This window comes from Panthera tigris, chromosome B1 (assembly GCF_018350195.1).
Source record: "Panthera tigris isolate Pti1 chromosome B1, P.tigris_Pti1_mat1.1, whole genome shotgun sequence".
In the NCBI taxonomy this organism is placed as follows: Eukaryota; Metazoa; Chordata; class Mammalia; order Carnivora; family Felidae; genus Panthera; species Panthera tigris.
The window spans coordinates 43904514-43926774 of NC_056663.1; the positions used below are offsets into that span (position 1 = coordinate 43904514).

The 22261-nt window shown below is 41.4% G+C and overlaps 1 protein-coding gene across 10 annotated transcripts in view; it reads right to left on the reverse strand.

Moving 5' to 3' along the window:
* Positions 1 to 22261, reverse strand: part of TACC1 (transforming acidic coiled-coil containing protein 1) — a 120313-nt gene that overhangs the window by 35210 nt on the left and 62842 nt on the right. For 7 of the 10 annotated variants that reach the window (XR_006216643.1, XM_007097065.3, XM_042983425.1 and 4 more), the window contains one exon: positions 21362 to 21477. The exons of the other annotated variants lie outside the window; for them this stretch is intronic. Coding sequence is in view for 6 of the 7 variants with exons in the window: in XM_007097065.3 (XP_007097127.1) it covers positions 21362 to 21477 (116 nt within the window). In the remaining variant the exon portion in view is untranslated. The remainder of the gene's footprint in view (positions 1 to 21361; positions 21478 to 22261) is intronic. 10 annotated transcript variants of the gene reach the window in all.

Consider the following 22261-nt stretch of genomic DNA (forward strand, 5'->3'; position numbering starts at 1 on the left):
AACTGGACTTACTGTGGTGATCATTTTGCAAAATATACAAATACTGACTCTTTACAGTATACACCTGAAGCTAATATATCAGTTATACCTCAATTAAAAGAAATTTGAATTTTAACCAACTTTGTAAATGAGATATTATTAATAATTACATCATAGTTATGTGTCCAAATATTTTAGGGATGCATATTGACACAGATGACCCGATACCTGGAATTTGATTTATTTAACAAAACAAAAGGAAAAGGAAGAAAAAGGGAATGTTGGAAGCAAGTCTTGAGAAAATCTTGATAATTATTTAATCTCGGCAGTGGGAATATGGAGGTTCTACTTTCCTGCGTGATGTTGGGAGCTGATCACAATAAAAATTTGTTATGTAATTTCTCCGATGTCTTCTCCTTGCCACTGACTTACTAACATTCACCGTCAGTCTCCCTCGTGGGATCCCTGAGCCCCACACCCCACTCCTCTGTCCTTGCCTACAAACCTGAGAGAATGTGAGGGGAGGGCGAGGCTACAGACAGGAGAGTACAGTGTGACTCCCACCCACCCACTTCTTGGAACCTCTTCTCGCTATTTCGCAGACGCCTTCACCATCAACCTGACGCCTTCCAAAGGCCAAGGGGAGACCTTTCACTGACCTCTCTCCTAGCTTTTGGTTTCTGCCCTAATCTTCTCTGTTAAAAAAGGGCAGAAACTCCTTTTAGGTCCTTCCTTCTTGTCCCCATCTCCATCAACTGCTTTTCCCAAGCTAAGAACTGGAGAGAGGGAGAGCACCTCACAGCGTGAGGGACAGGGCAGGCAGCCTGAAACCGGCCAAAGAGAACAAAGGAGCAGGATCTCAGCATTCACACAGAAGTTCTAACGCTGCCCAGCCCAGCCCCATAGCTCTAAGGATTAAGGAGTTTTATCGGCTGCATTCTGAAGTGAGCCACCCACCGGTGGAATGGGGAAGGAAAACCATCGCCCCTCACTGACTTCAGCCTGAGCAGACAGCTGAAGGAGCCCCGCCTGGAAGACACCACCCCAGTGCAGGCAAATTAACATGCCCAGTCTGCACCTAGTCCCTGAGGACCCCACCTTGGTCCAGTATCTTCAGTCACCACTAGAAAGTACTGCGGGGTGGGACAGAGTGGGTGGGAGAGGACTGCTCACCAGTTTTGGGAGTTGTGAGAATGTAAAACAAGAAAACAAACCAGGAAACTCAAAAAGGTAGGTTTGGGTAAGATCTGATTTACATTTGCACTCTGAATCAGCCAAGTCTCCCAGGGCCCGCTGAGCCTGCATACCCAGTGCTGCCCTAAAAGAGAATGTACACCTCAGCTACCACAGAGCAAAAAGTTCGCCACCCTTCCCGGCAGGCTCCGCTTCTCAATCTTCTCCCAGTTAAGGGTTCTAGCCACAGCAGTCAGGGCTGGCTTTTCATCTGCAAATACTGTTATGTAACTGCCCTACCTCTATTCATCCTTCTATTTTTACAAAATTCCTGTATTCCTTAAAAATCTTCCTCCAGGGTGTGCTGAGATGCTCTCTTCCTGAAAGGAGTTTGATGAGTTTGGATGATTCTGACAAGCACTGCACAGCCTGGCAGCTTCGTGAACACAGACACTGAAGAGATTAGATCAGTAGATGAGTTCAAAGCAAACACAGAGGAAATCCAAAAATAGAGCGACATTTCCACTTCTGCCACATTTGTTGCTGTTAACAAAACTCTTCCTTTCAATTATCAGCCTCTCTTAAATCTAGACAGAAGGTTGTGTGAATCGCCCAGGGGTGCTTTAAAACATAGATGCTTTTTATGCTTACTCAGGACATAGGCTATTCTCATGTAAAAAGGTTTTACCTCCATTTTATCCTATTTTCAAAAGAAAAGGCACAGAATATCAACATTTTGAAGACTGGGGTAGCAGCCTGACATTGTGTATGTGTAATATACCTTCAACATACTGGAGTTGAACATAACTGGAGTATGTTGAAGGTATATTAAGTTGGAAGACAGGCTTACAAAAAAGTTTAAAAGCCTCAGACGGTGACATGCTATTAACAAAGTATTTTTGAGGATGAGAAACATACTCCGCTAACATACACGGAGAACCTGCTGGCTAGCTGCTTTCGTATGTACAATCTCATTTAAGAGAAGACAAGACAGAACCACTTGGAAAACAACATGTATTAACACTTCAGATTTGGCATTACTCTCAAACATGCTTGTCTGTTCCCCCTCAGATTCTAATTTTTTGGTAAAACACTGTCTAGAAGCTCCTTTTAGATCTGTCCATTGGCCCCTGTCCTTTAGCTACAGGAGGTCCCTTTTATGGATTCCTGAATACCTGACATATAAAGTGAGAAAGCTGCCAAAATTTGAACAGGCCTCCTGTATCATACAGACATACACCTGGCCTCTTCCTAACCTCAAATCCAGACTTTCGCATCCAAGTTGAAGACACAGGTCTGACTCTAAGGCCTTAAAACAGAATCTGAGAACCAATACATGAAAATGAGTGACTTTTATAGTAAGTAATTTAAGAAGTGTTCACAGATAAATTTTGAGAGGGTCCACAAAGCCCCCGAAACTCAAAGAAAATGTCCAACAGCCTTCTTTATTGGCTGGCATTTAGGAATCACTGTTCTTGAAGACTGTATTTCTGGACCACTTTTTAGGGTCCTCAAAAAGGCTCCTCTCACTACTTTATAGTTATAACTTCAATCCCCCTTTGATCACTACACTCACTGAAGTTTAAAAACTCTTCAGCTACGGCGGAAAAAAATCTTAACATCTAAGAATAAAGCTTGTCACCTTTGAGAATGCTCAAAAAAAATGTGTTGCAAGTGCAGTTTTAAGCACTTTTTAAAGTGTGGACTAAAGCTCTGAGAGGGAGCATTCATTAAAACATAAATTCAAGCAGGTTTCATTCAAACACAGTTCAGCCCCCTTACATCATTCCTGTTGACATCAAGACTGGACTGAAGGGACGCTGAACACCCAGTGGGAGTGGGTGGGGGAACCGATCTCGCCAGCACCCGGGTGTGGCAGGACGGGACATTAGGCAGACCACCCTGGGGAGAGAATCAAACCCCAGGAACAAACTGGAGTAAATATTTTCCTTCTCTGGACAGTGGTTCAGATTTTGTCGTGCAGAGCACAGCAGAAGGTCAAGGGACAACCAAACTTTGGCCTAAGTCTGCAGATCTTTCTTCACAGGCTCCTTACATGGAGCTTTTCTCTAATAACTGCTGGATATTTAAAGAACATTGATTTGAAGGGGGATGCAAACTGCTGGCCTGCGTGGTGACCTTGGCCTTAGGCTGGCCCCATTCGGGGCCAGACAAGCAGCCACCCACAAGGCCTAGGGTAAAGTCAGAGAACAATGAGAGGGAAGAAAAGGGAGGAAGTAGTACTGACTACAGTGTCAGGCACGGTGACTGAGCATTTTACAAACAAAAACTCATACAATCAAAAGGAGGATTAAAGAGAACACACAGACAGAAACTCCATTTTAAGGAACCTATGAATTGGAGGCAGCAAGCAATTTTAGTGAGCAATCAGATGGTAAGTCCTCCTCCCCACCTCCCATTAAAAAAAAAAAAAAAACAAAACACAACAAAACATCCCTGGTGCTTTCCACCGAACAAATGAAATAAAGAATAAATTCTGTATGATAAACGGTACAAACAAACAAGAATTTTTTTTTTTTTTTTTTTTTTTTAATGGCCAGGGCTGCCTGGGTGGCTCAGTCGATTAAGCATCAACTCTTGATTGTGTCTCAGGTCATGATCTCACCCTTTGTGGGTTCAAGCCTGGTTGGGAGTCTCTCTCCCTCTCTCTCTCTCTCTGCCCCTCCCTCATTCACACGTGTATGCACTCACTCTCTCTCAAAATAAATAAACTTAAAAAAAAAAGAATAGATTCTTTCACTCATCAATGCCACTGCTAGGAATTTATTTTAATTATGCTCACAAAGAGGGCCATACACATATGTACGAGAATGAGGATGTTCACTGAAGTGCTGGTTCCTACACACTGATCTGTGGCAATTAAAGTATCACAGGGCACTGAAAGATCACTGCATGCGCAACATCACAATGGAATACTATAGGGAGGTTAAACCATAACGTAGATCTGTATGTGCTAACAGGGTAGGATCTCCTAAGACATGTTACATGGAAAAAGCAAAGTTATTCAATTGAAACATATAAAGACATAAAACACATTCTGAGGTCCAGAATCCTTCTTATTAAGTACAAAAATCTCTTCCTAACTAAACTTACTTTCCTTTTACCGATTTCTCTTTTTCTCCATTTCACCGCAAGATTCCTATTTCCATCCCCAACCCAGCTTGCCCTCTCCTCCTCCCAAGACAGAGGGGTGGGATTCATTGTAAAAGGTGATTTTTTAAGTGTCTCCTGAAAATTTTTTCCTCATTATAATATTATTGTAAGTGCTTGACACTCTAGATACTTATTCAGTCCTCACAACAACCCTGTGAGGTATTTTTTAACTCCATCTCACAGATGAAGAAACCACGGCTCAAAATGGTTAACACACACACACACACACACACACACACACACACGGGGAAGAGGAGGGAGAGAGAGGAAGGCAGTTGGGAGTCTACGTTGGGGCACAGGCAGGCCATGGCTCAACCATGCTAGACAGTCCCCCAATTAACTCCAGAGTTATCTTCATTCATCTAATTTCTCTTCATTCATGGGAAAGTCCAAGTGTGAACACAAGTCAAGGAAGAAGGGGTCTGGAGTACGGATTCAATGCTATGGTATGACACAAATATACTGATCTATGCTGTCATATCCACTGAGGGGGGTGGGGGGGGGGAGCATCTGAAAGACAGGAAGCAGAGGGACAGTCTCTAGGAACAAAGCTCCAGTGCCATACTTCTGAATGCTCAGAAGTAAGATGATGAACCCATGTGACCGTGCTGGGCTACATATCTCAAACAGATGGAGTTATTCCTATCTACTTTATTCTATCCTCACTGGGAGAGATAATCCTACAGTTGTACAATCCTCATATTGTAATATATCTCATAATCAGGCAACTTCAATCTATACAACTATAGAATAGGACCCCTAGTTACCAAGACACTGGCCTGCACCTCTGAACTCAAGCCCAAAATGTGGGTCTTTGTTATTCAGGGCCACATAAAAGATATGCAGACACAATAACACAAACTTGGAAGGCCCAGCAACCACAGTGAAGTTTTATTTAATTTTAATTTTATTTTATTTTCGAGAGAGAGAGAGAGAGCATGCACATGCAAGGGGAGGAGAGGGGGAGAGAGAGAGAGATAGAGAAAGAGAGAGATCTCAAGCATGGAGCCCGACATGAGGCTCAATTCTATGATCTTGGGATCATGACCAGAGCTGAAATCCAGTTGGAAGCTCAACCGAGTCACCCAGGCGCCCTGACAGTGAAGTTTTATAAATGTATAACAGCAATTGACCACAAACCACAGTACTAAGATATTCTACATAAGGATCCAAATCAGATGTTCAATAGTCAACACTCCCTAATTAATTTAACCATCAGCTTCATCAGGACTTGAAGTCCTAAAATCAAATCACAAAATAATTTCTAAAATAATCATCTAACCAACCAGGCACAGGCTCTTATAACCTGCAGCATATACTGTACTAGGCATGAAGAGACCACAAAATAAGCGCATGGGGCTTATAATGCAGTTAAGGAAACAAGAGCCACACTCAAAATCCCTTCAGAGAACAACCAAATACAACAGTGAGGGGAAAAAACTACCACCTTCGTATATGAGTGCCACCTCACATGTCTTTATAGAAACATGTTTACAGAAAACACCAGCACTTGCTGGACTTCTGATTTTAAGGAGTCAGTTTTTATGTCACCAACTTCTCTTCCCTTTCTAAAGGAGAGATTCCTTCTTTGAATTTGCCGTCATATTCAGCAAATGAAGAGAACTTTCTAGAGCATTACATGAAATAATTCCTTTTTTAATGTTTATTTATTTTGAGAGAAAGAGAGCACAAGCTAGGGAGGAGCAGAGACAGAGAAGGGGTGAGAGAATCCCAAGCAAGCTGAATTGTCAGCCCAGAGCCCAACGTGAGGCCCGATCTCATGAGCCATGAGTTCATGACCTGAGCTGAAATCAAGAGTTGAGCACTTAACTAACTGAGCCACCCAGGTGTGCCAGCTAAGCTGTATTTTAAGAGAACCTTTATTACTTTGATGCAAGCTGGGCAGAAGTGGGATGAATGAATATAGTGCATCTAAGGTATGGATTACAGGAAAGCTTAGGAAATCAGTGACTGGATAAGCTCAGCATTTGTTCAGAGAGGAAAGGAAACAGATTTTCTCAGTGCTAGCTGAGAGCAGAATGAATCAGAGCCCACAACTGATTTCCTTAATGGTGCACTGATGTCCTCTGACCCTACATAGGATCCCCAGCATAGGATCTAGAAGTTCTGCTACTCTTCAGGAAATAGGCAGAAATAGGCCCCCAAATGACTTTAACTCCCCTTTGAACCCAATCTTAGTTCATATTCTTTTGGGAACAAGAGCAACAACCTCTCCCCTGAAATGTAATTAACAAAGGAGGAACACAGTAGAAATGGTAAACTGCATAAATTGCAGACAGTGGTAAAATATGGTTATGTTTTCCTACAACTAAGAATTCAGAACAAGTAAAACATTTCACTTATTTGATCCTCAAAGCATTACCTAACTTGATCCTCAAATCAACCCTGTGAAAAAGGCAGAGCAGGGCTTATTAATTCCATTTAAAAATGAGATATTGCATGTTAACAAATTAGATAACTTAGATAAAGTAGAAAAATTCCTAGAAAGACACAAACTACTTAATCTGACTCAAGAGGAAATAGAAAATCTGAATAGATCTAAAACAAGGAGAGAAACTGAATTGGTAAATTAAAAACTCCTCCCGCCCCCCCAAAAACATGGACCAGCCTCGTGAATTCTGCCAAATATTTAAAGAACTAATATCAATTGTTCACAAACTCTTACAAAAAATATAAGAGGAAAATAGTTCCCAACTCATTCTATCAGGCCAATATTACTCTGATAACAAATCCAAAGTTATCACAAGAAAGAAAAAAACTACGGACCAATATCTCCTATTGAAAATAGAAGCAGAGGCCCCTGGGTGGTTCAGTCAGTTGAACGTTCAATTTCAGCTCAGGTCATGATCTCACAGCTCATGGGTTCAAGCCCCACGTCAGGCTCTATGCTGATAGCTTGGAGCCTGGAGCCTGCTTCAGATTCTGTGTCTCCCTCTCTCTCTGCCCCTAACCCACTTGCATTCTGTCTCTGTGTCTTTCAAAAATAAATAAACATTAAAAAAAAATTAAAAAAAGAAAACAGAAGTAAAAATCTTCAACCAAATATTATCAAACTGAATCCACCAACACATAAAAAGCCAATTTATGCATCATGAACAGTGGGATTTATCCAAGGAATGCAAGGTTGGTTTAACACCTGAAAATCAATTAGTGTATGTCAACAGAATGGAATACAAAACCCACGTAATTATCACAGTATATGCAGAAAAAGAATTTGACAAAATCCAACATCCTTTCACGACAAAAAACATCTAACAAACTAGGCACAGAAGGGAACCTCCTCAACTTGATGAAGGACAGCTATGAAAACCTTAATGCTAATGTCATACTTAATGCTAAAAGATTGATGCTTTTACCCTAAAATCAAGAACAACAATATCAGCTTTTGCTATATCTATTCAGAATTGTACTAGAAGTCCTAGCCAGGTCAATTAGGCTAGGAAAAATAAAATAAAAGATACCTAAACTGGAAAGGAAAAAGTAAAAACTATCTCTATTTACAGATGAAATGATCCTGTATATAGAAAGTCCTAGAATATAAAATCAATGTGCAAAAAATTAATTGTATTTCTATACACATGCAATGAAAAATCCAAAAAAGAAATAAAAAAAATAATTTCATTTACCATTATATCAAAAAGAATAAGATACTTGAAAATAAACTTCACAAAAGAAAGTCAAGATACTCTAAAACTGTTTAAAAAATTAAAAATCTAAATAAATGGAAAGACATCCTATATTCATGGATTGGAAGATTTAATATTGTTAACATGACCACACTCCCCAATTTATCTACAGATTGAACACAACATGTATCAAAATCCCAGCAGGCTTCTTTGCAAAAACTAATAAGCTGATCCTAAAATTCATAAGGACATGCAAAGAACCCAGAATAGCTAAACCAATCAAAAGAACAAAGTTGGAGGACTCCTATGTCCTGATTTCAAAACTCACTACAAAGTTACCATAATCAAGGCAGTGTAGGACAAACATAAGGAAAGGCATATGTATCAATAAAACAAAATTAAGAGTTTAGGGACACCTGGGTGGCTCAGTCGGCTAAATGTCCAGCTTCGGCTCAGGTCATGATCTCATGGTTTGTGAGTTCAACCCCTCATCAGGCTCTGTGCTGACAGTGTGGATGGAGCCTGCTTGGGATTCTCTCTCTCTCTGTGCCTCCCCACTCACGCTTTCTGTCTCTCTCAAAATAAGTAAACTTAAAAAAAAAAAAAAAAAACAATTAAAAGTTCAGAAATGAACTCTTACATCTATGATTAATTGATTTTGACAAGGGTACAAAATTAATTCAATAGAGAAAAGGGCAATCTTTCAACAAATGGTGCTGGGACAACTGCACAGCTACATGCAAAAGACAGAAGTTGCACCACTTCCTCACAAACTATACAAAAATTAATTCGAAATGAATCACAGACCTAAATGTAAGAGCTCAAACTATAAAACTCTTAGAAGAAAACCTAGGAGTAAATCTTTGGAACTGTGGGTTGGGCAAAGCCTTCTTAGATATGACACAAGGGACAAAAGAAAAAGTAGAAAACTGAAGTTCATCAAAATTAAAAACTTTTACACATCAAATGATACCATCAAAAAAGTAAAAAGATAACTGCCAGAATGGGAAGAACTATTTACAATCACATCTATAGTAAGGGACTCGTATGTAGAATACATACTCTTATAACTCAATATGAAAAGATAAATAACCCAGTTAAAAAGTAGACAAAGAATCTGAATAAACATTTTGCTAACGAAGATATACCAATGGCCAACAAGTACATGAAAAGATGCTCGATATCATTAGATATAAGGGAAACGCAAATCAGAACCAGGAGATGCCACTTCACACCTACTAAGATGGCTACAAAGAGATGGATAGCAAGTGCTGGCAAGGAGGTGGGGAAACTGAAACCCTCACATGCTTGGTAAGAATGTAAAATGGTGCAGCCTCTTTGGAAAACACTTTGACAGTTCCTCAAAATGTTAGAAATAGAGTTACCTCATGACCCGGCAATTCTACTAGGCATCTACATAAAAACCTATGCACAGGAAGTGTTCACAGCAGCATTAACCATAATAACCCCAAAGTGGAAATAACCCATATGTCTGTCAACTGAACAAAATACAGCATATCCATGTAGTGTAGTGCTAATCAACAATAAAACAGGACTGAAGTACAGATACATGCTACAACATGGATGTAAACAGAGGTAGTCACAAAAGACTATAGACTGTATAGTTCCATTTATATAAAATGTTTACAATAAGCAAATCTACTGAGACACAATTTAGATTCTCAGTTGCCCAGGGGTGGAATGGGAAAGGAATGGGAGGTGACTCCTAATGGGTACGGATTCTTTTGGGGGTGATAAAATGTTCTAAAAATTGGATACAGGCAATAGTTGCACAACTCTGTTAATATACTAAAAATCACTGCATCACAGGCCCTTAAAATAGGTGAACTGTATGGCATGTGAATTATATCTAATAAAACTTTTTAAAAATATTTTTAAATATTTATTTATTTTCGGGGGGGGGGGCAGCAGAGAAAGAGGGAGAGAGAGAATTCCAAGCAGGCTCCCTGCTGTCAGTGCAGAGCCTGATGTGGGGTTTGAACTCACAAACTGCGAGACCATGACCTGAGCAGAAAGCAAAACACTTAACCGACCGAGCTACTGAGGTGCCCCTCAATAAAATTGTTAACAAAGAAAAAAAGGACACAGCTTAAAGGCTGAGCAGGAGGAGTTTCCTGCAATTCTTAATAAAATGTTCTAGTACACCACAGACTTACATTTCAGAAAATGCTGTAAATAGCTCTTATGTGTATCACCTGTAGGGACACTGCAGCGAGGTGGTAGGTCTCACTAGCACATCAATTTGGGATTTTAAATTTCTCTTGAGGAAGCCTACAGTGTGCTAGATAAATTCTACTTACAGAAAAAGGTGAAAAAATGACATCACTCCTCTCTCCTACAGCAGATATACCCAAGCATAGGAACCATCCTAGAGACAGAACAATTGTTAAGCTCAAAATGCTTTTCGCTTTTTTTTGGGGGGAGGGGGGGAGGAAGGAGCTGTTTCTTTTCAATTCTGATTTTTAACATTTGACTTCTCCCAAGACCTCCCTCATACATTCCCTTGTAAGAACACTGGTAATAGAAGCCGGCAGGCTTCCTCCAGACGGAGTTCTGTGGGGGCCTTACACCTGGTCCCTTTTGTATCACCAAAACTGGAGCGAGCACCCAAACCAGAGGTGATCCTCAACCAGTGCCCACTGCTGGGCGAACGTCTGACACATAAAGGACTTCTTTTTCAAGAGATTATCATTTATAGACAGAAAAAGTACACTGAAGTAGTGGGAAAGCTGTTCAGCTCTACACCAACAGCTGTAAGGATTAACATTTGTTCTTCATTCGACCCTTTCCCTTTGAAGAGCTGTCCTCTCTTAAATGTATGGCTTGGTCTTGCCTCCCACCCCCTGCTCTACTGTGCTGGAATCAAGGGCTTTAGGAGGGAAGTGTGATTCCGGCACTTGTGCCACCCCTTCCTGCTAAAGTGGTCTGACCCAAGGAGACTGTTAATAAGGTACAGATTAGCATTTAGGCAAGTGGCCAAAATTCGAGGGTTTTGTTTTTTTTTTTTTTTTCAGTTTCATGTCTCTGAATTCCCAGTCCCTCTGATTACCCCAAAGTTGAAATATACTTTATATATGTACATTCTAGGCCATTTAGTCAAGGACACAGGCCTTAAAATGCAGAAGTGGACACGATGTGGTACCCAGGGGCAGGATAACAACACACGCAGGTCTCTTCCCGGAATGCTGGGTAGAACCTCAGGGTATAGGCTGCAGAGCTCACGTTCCCTCACGACCAGTGGGGCCCCAAGGTCATCCAGAGCATGAGAGTAAGGAGAGGATTCCAAGTGGGTGAGTCAAGGCAGGAAAATGCAGAACATCCTCTTAGGTAGCCAGAATTTTAAGATATCACTACTTAAAGCAGAAAAACATCAACATCCAACACCACCCCTCACGTACCCACCCCTGACCAAACCTAGACAACAACAAACAAACTGGCCAGACCTCCTCCTCCGGGCCCTACACAAGAAAAACAAAACAAAACAAAACAAAAACAAAAACAAAAAAACACCAAATAAAACACTATTCAGGAGCTGGTAGGGGCGGGGGCAAGTTTAATTGCTTTTTGTAAGAGACACGACGCCAGATGCCGTGTTCTCCAGAGATAAGCTTCTAACTCCTGACAGAGGCTCATCCTAAAATATAAGACTCCACAGGTAAAGAGTAATCTGGAAAGCCACTGGACAGGCTTTAAAAGCTTGAACTAAGGGTGAAGAAAATATTTCAAATCTCCAAACCAGCATGTTATGCTATTTTATTTAAAAAGGAGACCCAAACCCTATCCTCTGAAGGCCAACATCACAATACAGTTAGATGGAGGGGCCCACTAATCAAGACTGTCTGCCCACCAGGCAGCCAAACCTTATCCACAGAAACCCATCCAACAACGAGTAAGTCTTCTCACTGATGAGATGTCCTGGAGTTTCAGAACCATCTGGATTTGTTTGAGGATACATTTCAAATACATTAGAAATCCTCCACCATAGACAGAAACTGTAGAAGGCTCTCCCTGTAGGACTTTTCCTCCATCCCCAACAACTGCAGCAGGAGGAGCAGAGAGAAAGGGCACGTGCTAACAGATGGGACTCCTCTGCAGAGATGTGAAATTGTGTAACTTCACTCCGTTGCTGCCAAACAACCATAATGTGCATCTCTTCAGAAATAATTACTGGAGAATTCGAAATACCAACTGCCTCTCTCACAAAGTAGCAACCGCCCACACAGGAGCTGGGGGCTGATGCAGGATAAAGGAAAAGAGAGAGGAGCCTCCAGCCAAAGCAACAGCAACAGATTCACCAGGCACATGAGACACTTCCACAATAGGAGAGGGACCCTGGTTGAAGACCACCTTATTTCTCCTGTCGCTTCTGCTCCTGTACTCTAAGAAAAGGAGCCAAAGGAAGGGGTGGATAAAGCAGTGAAGAGGCCCCAGAGGAAGAAAGTAATAAAGAAGGCTGAAGTCTTTGAAATTATACCCTTTGGTATAAGTTTTAAAAAGTAGAAAATGGTCTTGTGCTAGTCAGCCTCCAAGATGGCACCCAATGAGGGAGCCATTTATCAGGTGAGATGAATCCCACCTCCCAGCATTCATGTCCCTGGACTGACCCGTTTAACCGAAAAGATATTATGGAAATAACAACGTGACTTCTGAAGCTAAGTCACAAAATACATTACAATTCCCATCTTGTTCTTGGATCACTCACTCTGGTCACTCAGCTGCCAGTATAGAAGAACACTCAAGCCACCCAATAGAGAGAGAGGTCCATCCACATAGTAAAGAACTGAGGCCTCCCACAAACAGCCAGCACTTGCCAGGCAGTAGTGAATTACTTGAGGAGAAGGTCCTCCAGCCCCAGTCAAGCTTTCAGATGACTACAGTCCCAGCCAACACTGTGACTGCATTCTCACAAGTAACCCTAAGCCAGATCACCCAGCTAAAATGCTTCCAAATTCTAGGCCTATGAAAGCTATGTGAAATGTTTATTGTTCTAAGCTACTAATAACTTTTGGAGTAATTTGTTATGCAGCAATAGATAACTAATACAGGCCTCTTAGAAACTCTTCTTTCTAACCCAAAATAGGTACAGAGTCCCAGGAGGCTGCATACATCTCCAGGTACCTACCTCTCCTCCCCCACGCAACTCACATGTGGAGAGAGAAAGCAAAAGTTACTACTCAATATGTCCCTTCCCTCTTTATTTCTCACTGATAAGCTGAAGCTAAGCATTAAGGAAGCAAAATGTTTTCAATAAAGTTGAATACCCAGTAATGCTTTTTTTCTTTCCTGCTTCAGGCTCTATATCTAAATTGTGCTGCAAACTTATAATATTCAAAATTCCTGAACTACACTTTATACTTCATATATGTGCAAAGTTAATAAATATGGAATATATATCCCCTACTGAACTTTTTCTTAAAATCACTGTCACTTAACAGGATACCTTAAAGGATGCTTTCCCCCATCACACACTCTGTCCTGGAAACATTTTAAGAACCTTCAGTTCCTCTGAAAAGTTTTCTCTTCAATCAGTGAAGAGAATCACAGAAAATCACAGATTCCCTGGGGGAGAGAAGCTGTATAATATGTTCCAAGAAGCTCTGGATGTGCAATCTTAAAAGCTAAATTTAAGACCCCACTCTACCACAAGCAGTAAAGACTCTGGCCCCAATCTGTGGAATGGAGATTATATGTGTCCCATCTCACAGCATCACTGTTCTAAAATCAAGTAAGATGCTGAAAAGAAGGGGGGGGTGGGGAAGCCTACTTGCTCCCATCAAATTCAATAAACTCAGCTGAGGGGCACCAGAGTGGTTCAGTCGGGTAAGTGTCTGAATCTTGGTTTCAGCTCAGGTCACGATTTCACGGTTCATGGGTTCGAGTTTCACGTTGGGCTCTGTGCTGGCAAAGCATAGCCTGCTTGGGATTCTCCCTCTCTCTGCCCCTCCCCCACTCTCACTCACTGTCTCTAATAAATAAATAAAATAAATAAATAAACAAACAAACAGAAAAACTCAGCTGAAACAGAAAGACAATGGTCTGCTAGGTGGCAGTCTTCTAGTGGGAAAGCTAGAGATGAGTAATTTGTTGTTATATTTCCAGCAAGGACATGGGAAAGAAGGCACCTGGACTGCCTAGGAATATATCTGTATCTGCCAAACAGAACCGTCAAATTACACTTTTTCATTTGTGAAATAATGAAATATCCATTCAGCCATTATCAATCTAACTCCTGGAGATACAATCATGTTTGTGGAAACTCATGAAATCAGGTTCATGTACAAGCAAAGGAGAGAGTGAGACTTTGAACTTAGAAACAGCAATCCCTTTCTAGGCCCAATGCTAACAGTTTTCAGGCAATTCAGCAACCGTCATTTATCACAGCCCCACCAAGCTGTTTTGTTTTGGGTAGATAAACCAGTAGCTTTCATATCACTAACCTGAGTTAGGAGATTGTGACAAAATGGCTTATGCTGCCAGGACTTCCTATGAACATTGCTACTGCTCACTTGAAAAAGACACTATGAGTACTCTTTAACCTAAATGTTTAAACGGCTTTAGACCACATACATTTTTTTAAGTGGAACATTAAATGGCAGGAACATAATTTTGGAAGGGTTGCCCCTCCCACACACACATGCACCACCAGAAACTATCACAGTAAGCTATATCACTTTATTTGCTGCTCAGGTAAGCCCCAAACTGGCAAGTATGAGTCTAAGGTGAGTTTAACCATTATAACATTTACTGCTTTACAGTTATTAAAATGTTTACTTCCTTTTTTTAATGTTTATTTATTTTGAGAGAGAGAGAGAAAGAATGAGCAGGGGAGGGGCAGACAGAGAGAGAGGGAGAGACAGAATCCCAATCAGGCTTTGTACCATCAGCACAGACCCCAAAGTGGAGCTCGAACTCCTCAACTGCGAGATCATGACTTGAGCCAAAATCAAGAGTCGGATGTTTAACCGACTGAGCCACCCAGATGCCCCTAAAATGTTTACTTTCAGCAGGGAGACTTTACCCCTGCTCCTAAGTTTTTTATTCAAATATTGTGGTTCTGCACTTCCTGAGAAGTCTGCTGGAAAAACTATACTTTTTCCCCGAGAAGACTTTCTTTTTTGGGTGGAACACCACATAGAAGCTCTCTGTGTGGCTCATTTACACTGCTATAAATTAACCAACAAAGAAACATGGCTCTGATCCCATTTACTAACTAGTAGGAATCTCCCAAGTTGAGAGCTAAAAATGTTATCTGGGAAAAAAAAAAAAAAAAAAAAACAACACCACAGAATTGTATTATGCTGCTGAGGTTTCCAAGCCTTAAAGATCTTATAATAATAGAATATACAAATTTAAACTATGAAAGAATTACATCAAAAATTAAAAAATAAAAATAAAAGTATTGGTTTGGGATATTGTCAAAGGAGCCACATGGGTTAAACTTTTGGGCTAGGTAACATTAAGGGTCCTTATTAGTCCCATCATTTCTAGGAAATTCTAATAAAGCAATCCTTGTGGTAGGGGCAGGGAGAGGATGTTAAACTAAATCCTTAGGAGAACCATACTCATGAATTTTACTGGAACACTTCAATAAATACCTAATGAAAAATGTCTGTATAGTATTTTCTTTTTTTTTTTTTTAAGCTTATTTATTTTGAGAGACAGTGTGCACACATGAGCAGGGGAAGGGCAGAGCGAGAATCCCAAGCAGGCTCTGCACAGCTAACACACAGCACAATATGGGGCTCAAACTCACGAACTGTTGAGATCATGACCTGAGCCCAAGTCAAGAGCTAGACACTTAACCCACTGAGCCACCCGGGTGCCCCTGCATATTTTCTTGTACATGTGACCCAAAGCCTTAGAATTGAAAACCTAAGTGTTACATTTTAACAAGATCTGCATTCTAGGTCTTACATATGCACAGTCTAAAACAATCCAATAAATATACCATTTCAATCATACAGCATATACCAACAATATACCATATCAACTGTCAAATAAATTCTAAAACACCCAATTAAAACTATTAAATTAAATTAAAACTATTAAAAAACACTTAATGGGCAAAAGTCAAAAGTTACATATTTGTACTTATATTATTAAATGATTCCCAAGTTCTCTTCATTCTTCTCTAATTTCCATTTTTCATAACTCCTTGGATCTCACAGTCAATTAAAAAGCAAGTACACTGACAGACCAATGACATTTGTGTTTTGTAAGGGAGACAAACAGCCAGCCCAAATCAGCCTTTCCCTAGAGTCTTAACCTAAGCATACAGGCCTGCACTAACGGCACCAGGTGCCACAGTTCATGTTAATTAATCATGTATATAGCCTTGCTGCTTTCTTGAAAGTTCTCCCAAATTACTTAAGCTTTATATTTTTATCAAAATTGTCCTAGGTGTGGATCTAGGTCAGCAAACTTTTCTGTAAAGAGCCAAACAGTAAACATTTTAGGCTTTTGCCAGCTACACAGTCTCTGTTCCAAGTAATCAACCTTGTTGTTTTAGTGTGAAAGCAGCCACAGACAGCACCTAAGTGAACAAGTGTGGCTGCATTCCCACAAAACTTTACTTACGGGCCCTAAAATTTGAATTTCATATAATTTTTACACGTCACAATTTTTTTCAAGCACTTAAAAATGTAAAAACAATTCTTAGCTCCCAGACAAAACAATAATCGGTCAGAGCAAGAGACAGGGCCACATTTGGTCTGTGAGCCACAGTCTGCTGATTCCTGATCGAGACTACCAAAACTGTGTCAATAAACAACTCTGCATTCCCCACCAGGCCTCCAGCAGTAAACATCTGTGGACTGATCCTGTTTATCTCTTTCCTTCTATTCTGGAGGACTACAGTGAGTCTTTGAAAAGGCACCTAATTAACATATCAAACAGGGTAGATTTAACTAGTTGTTCCAAGGGCACACACCAGAGCTTCAGCATGAATTAAGATTTTCTTTCTCAAAGAAAGGTATATACATATATACATACATGTATATGTATATACATATAAAGGTATATGTGTGACAGAGAGGCTTCTAGTAGCTTCTAGTAGCACAGGACATCCACTCACTGCAGCTTTTAGTCTAAGACAATGGACAAAACCATAGTCCATAAACACACACACAAAAAAAAAGTGGGGAGGGGATGAACTTGAGATTGTACCTTTCAGAAGTCCTCTGTACGTGCCATCTCCTCACTGATACATCCCCCAGCAAAAAGAAAATACAGTAACAGCAGCAGCTTAAACACTCTTTGTTGGGGGAGGCAGACAGATAGCAAACACAGAACTACCAGCCCCAATATTACAGCCACCACTCTGGTATTTTCAAGGAACCTCTTTGGCTCAACTTTTATTTTACCAGTTAGTCCGAAGCCAGCTTCTGTCTGTGGCTTAAAAAAATCCCCACAACCTCATCCATTGTTTCATTCCTAGATTGGCATACAATTCTGTCTTAAGGAGTGTTAAGACAGAGTTCAGATACTGTAAGTCCCCAACAACTTCCAATAAAAAGAAAATTAACTTCAAATAGGTGTAGATGTTTCCCTGCGTTCAAAGAATCATATGGAAGTAGGGGTGGGATACAGCCCATACATTGGGGGACCATAATATACGAGGAAGCCAGTATCTTTTATGTATGTTAACTCTAACCCCTGACTAACTCATAAATAATCCCCCAAAATGATACAGTTTTATATAATTTCTACCTGCTATCCCACTATGTCTTGGAACCAAAGATATATGAAAGACTAACTTTATCAGGAGCCAAATAATCAACAATTTGGGAGAAAGAGGACCATCCAAGCTCAGAAGTTAAGACTTCAACGAGAAATGTGTCTCCAGGAATTTTGGTCCACTGATATCTTCCCTGGTCAGACCTGTGTTTGGTTGTATTTTTATATTTACTCTGTATGTATAACAAGGCCATCAACAAGACTCTGGGCTAACTCTACACGTTGGGCAGAAGGAGCTCTCAAAGGCAGAATACTACCAGGCTGATATACAATCATCCTATTATTTAAAGGCTCCAGGGGCACCTGGGTGGTTCAGTCAGTTAGGCATCCAACTTTGGCTTGGGTCATGATCTTACATTTTGTGTGTTCAAGCCCCACATCAGGTTCTCTGCTGTCAGCATGGAGTCTGCTTTAGCTCTTCTGTCCCCCTCTCTCTGCCCCTCCCCCATTTGCCCTTTCTCTCTCTAAAATAAACATTAAAAACAAAACAAAACCCCAAATTGAAAGATTTCTTTTTTTTTTTTTTAACGTTTTATTTTTTTTTATTTTTGAGACAGAGACAGAGCATGAACGGGGGAGGGTCGGAGAGAGGGAGACACAGAGTCGGAAGCAGGCTCCAGGCTCCGAGCCATCAGCCCAGAGCCCGATGCGGGGCTCGAACTCACGGACCGTGAGATCGTGACCTGGGCTGAAGCCGGACACTTAACCGACTGAGCCACCCAGGCGCCCCCCAAATTTAAAGATTTCTTAATATGTGGTGGTAGTCTCCTAGATTGTACACCCTACCGCATTACCCCATCAAATACATGGTCTCCAATCATTATCTACTCCACACAGCTTTCCTGGTCCATGACTCTCTAAAAAGAAATCTTTCAAAAGAAGAGAGAAAAAGAGTGTGAGCTAGAAGTTACCAAAACATGTAAAAAAAGAGTCAGTGGCACAGGAAGGACCAAACAATTGGTTCTCTATGGCTCTGGGGGGTCTGAGCCATAGGAGCCTCTATGCAATTAGCGAAGAATATGTCAAGATGAATCAGACTAGGAGCTGACAGAATGGTGAGGAAGGGAGCAGCCCAAGCTGAGGGACATTCAAAGAGACTTTCAAATCGCTACTTATGGGTCTCATGAGCATTACTTAAATTTGATGGGAAAACTTCAAAATAGTTCTTTCCAGCTTTCAAATCTCTCTTCTGATCTGCCAATCTTGACAGAAGAAAAAGGAAGCTTTGAAGAACAAGTGCATCTTCCGTGTGCAAAGCTAAGCGCCACATGTGAGCTCTCCAATATATAAACCTGCCTGTTCCCATGCGGTCTCTGCCTAAAACAATGGTGAAAAGCAACCCAGGGTGGAAAAAAAAGCAGGGAGGGAGGCTACCCAGGGTGTGTTGAGAGTATGGCTGAATTCTCAGCAGGGGAAACGCATTAGACAACTCCCAAGTCAAAGCAAAATCAAACCACAAAAGTAATAATAATTATTATTATCAGTGAACCAATAATTCCAGCTCCATCATGAAGTCTTTCACAGAGAACCTGACTTCCCAAGCAACCTGTAAGGAAGTTATGAAGCAATAAAATACAGTAACCGTTAGGAGAAAAAAGTCATAATCAAGTCAAAAACTAGTTAACAGGATAACCTGGCTCTATTGAAGGATGACACTGGCAGACACTGGAAAAGAGAAAACATGGAAGAACAACATCCATGCTAGAGTCTCTTCTCCAGACAACAGTTAAGTAGCCTTTTTTTTTTTTTTTTAATGTTTATTTGTTTATTTTGAGATAGACAGCACAAGCAGGGGGAGGGCAGACAGACAGAGAGCATCCGAACCAGGCTCCCAGTTCCGAACTTTCAGTGCAGAACCCATCACGGGCTTCAATCTCACAAACTGTGAGATCATGACCTGAGCTGAAATCAACAGTCGGATGATTAACCAACTGAGCCACCTAGGCGCCTCATGTCTCTTTAAAAGGATGTCAAAACATGATCTCTCTGCTCAAAGCGCTGTTATGGGTTAAATTGCATCCCTCAAAAAGATATGTTGAAGCCCTAACTCTCCATACCTGTGAATGTGACCTTATTTGGAAATAGTACCTTTGCAGATGTAATCAAGTTAAGATGTGGTCATACTGGATTAGGAGCGTCCCTATATCTAATCACCGGTGTCCTTAAAAGAATGTCATGTGAAGGCACAGAGATACACAGGAAGAAGATGGCCTTGTAATGAAGGAGACAGAGACTGGAGTTATCCTGCCACAAGCCAAGGAACATCGTGAAGTATCAGCCACCACCAGAAGCTAGAGGAGACAAGAAAGGATTTTTCCCTAGAACCTTAGGAGGGAACATGGCTCTGTGGCTCTGCTGATACCTCGATTTCGGACTTCTAGCCTCCAAATCTGTGAGAGAATATATTTCTGTTGTTTTAACCCACCCAGTTTGTGGGTTTCTACTTTGTCAAGGCAGCCCTGGGGAGATAACACACCAGTGGCTTCCTATCTTACTCAGAAAGAAAATCCAAGCATCATTACAAAGTGTTCCAGACTTTCCTTTATCTAACTTCAGCTCCTACTGTTCCCTTCCTAGTCACCACTCCATCCACACTGGCTTCTTCATTGGTCCTCAAAACCCTCCCACCATGGGGCCTCACGCCATCTCAGGCTGGTCCTGTTTCAGGCCTTTGCAGATGCCATTCCCTTTGCTGGAAAGGTTCTCTCCCCAAGAATCTGCAAGGCTGTTCCCTCAATCTTCTCTTAGGGCTCTGCTCAAGTTCCCTTATTGGCAAGGCTCGGCCTAATTACCCTTTGGCATCTCTTATCCCTACGCCATGCACCCTATACCTCCTTCCCCTGCTTTATTTTTTTCCATAATACTTAAGACAAGCTGACATGTGTATCTTGCTTAACCTTTAAAAGATCCATTTCCCTCCATAACGTTAGCTCAGTGAGAGCAAGACTTTTTCACTGCTGAATCACAGCGCACTCTATTGAACAGATAAACAGATTCTATCAGGACAGGTGAAATTTTACTCAAAACTGGCTGTGTGACAAAAAAGGTTGCTACTAATTAAATGGATCAGAAGCTTTTGTAGTTGAAGGGCAGGCTCAAGGTTGAGCTCTGAGGGGCTAGGAGACCATCTCTGTGCCAGGTTTCTGTAGATAGACTGAGAGGCTCACCATTCCTATATAGATGAAGGAAAAGTGAACAATTTTGAAACAGCTTAAGATTCCTTCATATCTAAAAAGGTCCACTCTTACATATAATTTTTGTCTCCAGCCACACACACCCCTGAAGAAAGTGACTTAGCCTGAGAAATATCTGAAGCCAAATCTAAACATACCTTCACCTCTGCATTACTACATACATTTTTGGTTTTTCGGGGCTTAGGGGGAAGGGCCCAGCAGGAATGTTTGATAATTATAATCTCAAACTGCAAATGTACAAACCACTTGGGAAGAAAACCATATTCCTAAAACAAACAAAAATATTTCAAATAAGCCAGGAGCCTTAAAACAGCTCTTTCTTAGTAAGTACTCGATCAAAAGCTTTTTAAATGGTCCTAAGTTAACACTCTTCCTTTCCTCATTTACATTCTCAAAACTTTAAAACAAAAGAGGCAGAAAATGAAAATCTTCCTTTACCTTGGGTTTTGGCCCCCGGTGCTGCCAATCCTAATGATGAATCACAGGATTCCTTGAGAGGTGATCTGATTGGTGTTTCAGCTTCAGGGGTCTCAAAATTACCTTCTGAATCCGAGCTGCCAAGGGGGAAAAATGAGGAATTACCACTTTCAACGGTATTTCCGACAGCCTTTACAACCTACATATCCGAAAAGGCTAAAGTCCAGCATTTTTGCCTAACTTTACAACCCACTAGTCCTCAGCAAGGACTGGCCTGTGGGAGCTGCTGCGGGTTTTCTCGCAGGGCCCTCCTCCGCCTTCTGTCTGGCATCCTGTCTCCCTGAATATCTCCTCCATCCTCCGGAGCTTTTCTCATCACCATTTATTTCTGAGGTCATCCTTTCTTCTGACATCCCCCCAAAAGCGCTTTCCAACAGACTCCTTTTCTAAAAGAATCCTTTCTCATAGGTTTAAAAATTAAGACTGCCCTCTCCCCCTAAAATTAAGCCAGCTCTCGCCATGATGCCTTTTTCTTTGGCAGGCCTCTACCTGTTTGGAACTCACTCGGCCTGAGGCTGAGAATGCTGTCACCTGCCTTCCTCAATCACTCGGTGGCAGCTCAGCAAAGACCACCATTTCTCACCAGCTGCCAGGGGCCTGTCATCACGCGACCTTCTTTACCAAGGCTGCATTTTCGGGCCACAAGGGGACACCAGGAGGGCCTGGGAGCGACTTCTCCACAGGGAGGGCCCCAAGTTCTACCGGTGTGATCAATGACACTCTTGTGTGTAGGGGCGGGGGCTGGGGGATCGAAAGCTTAGAGAAAGTGACTGAAGCAGACCGGGATGCGGGAAGACTGCAGATTCCGGGTTAGGTTCTGAAAGCTCATACGGAAACGGAGGAAAGGTAATACCGGACAAA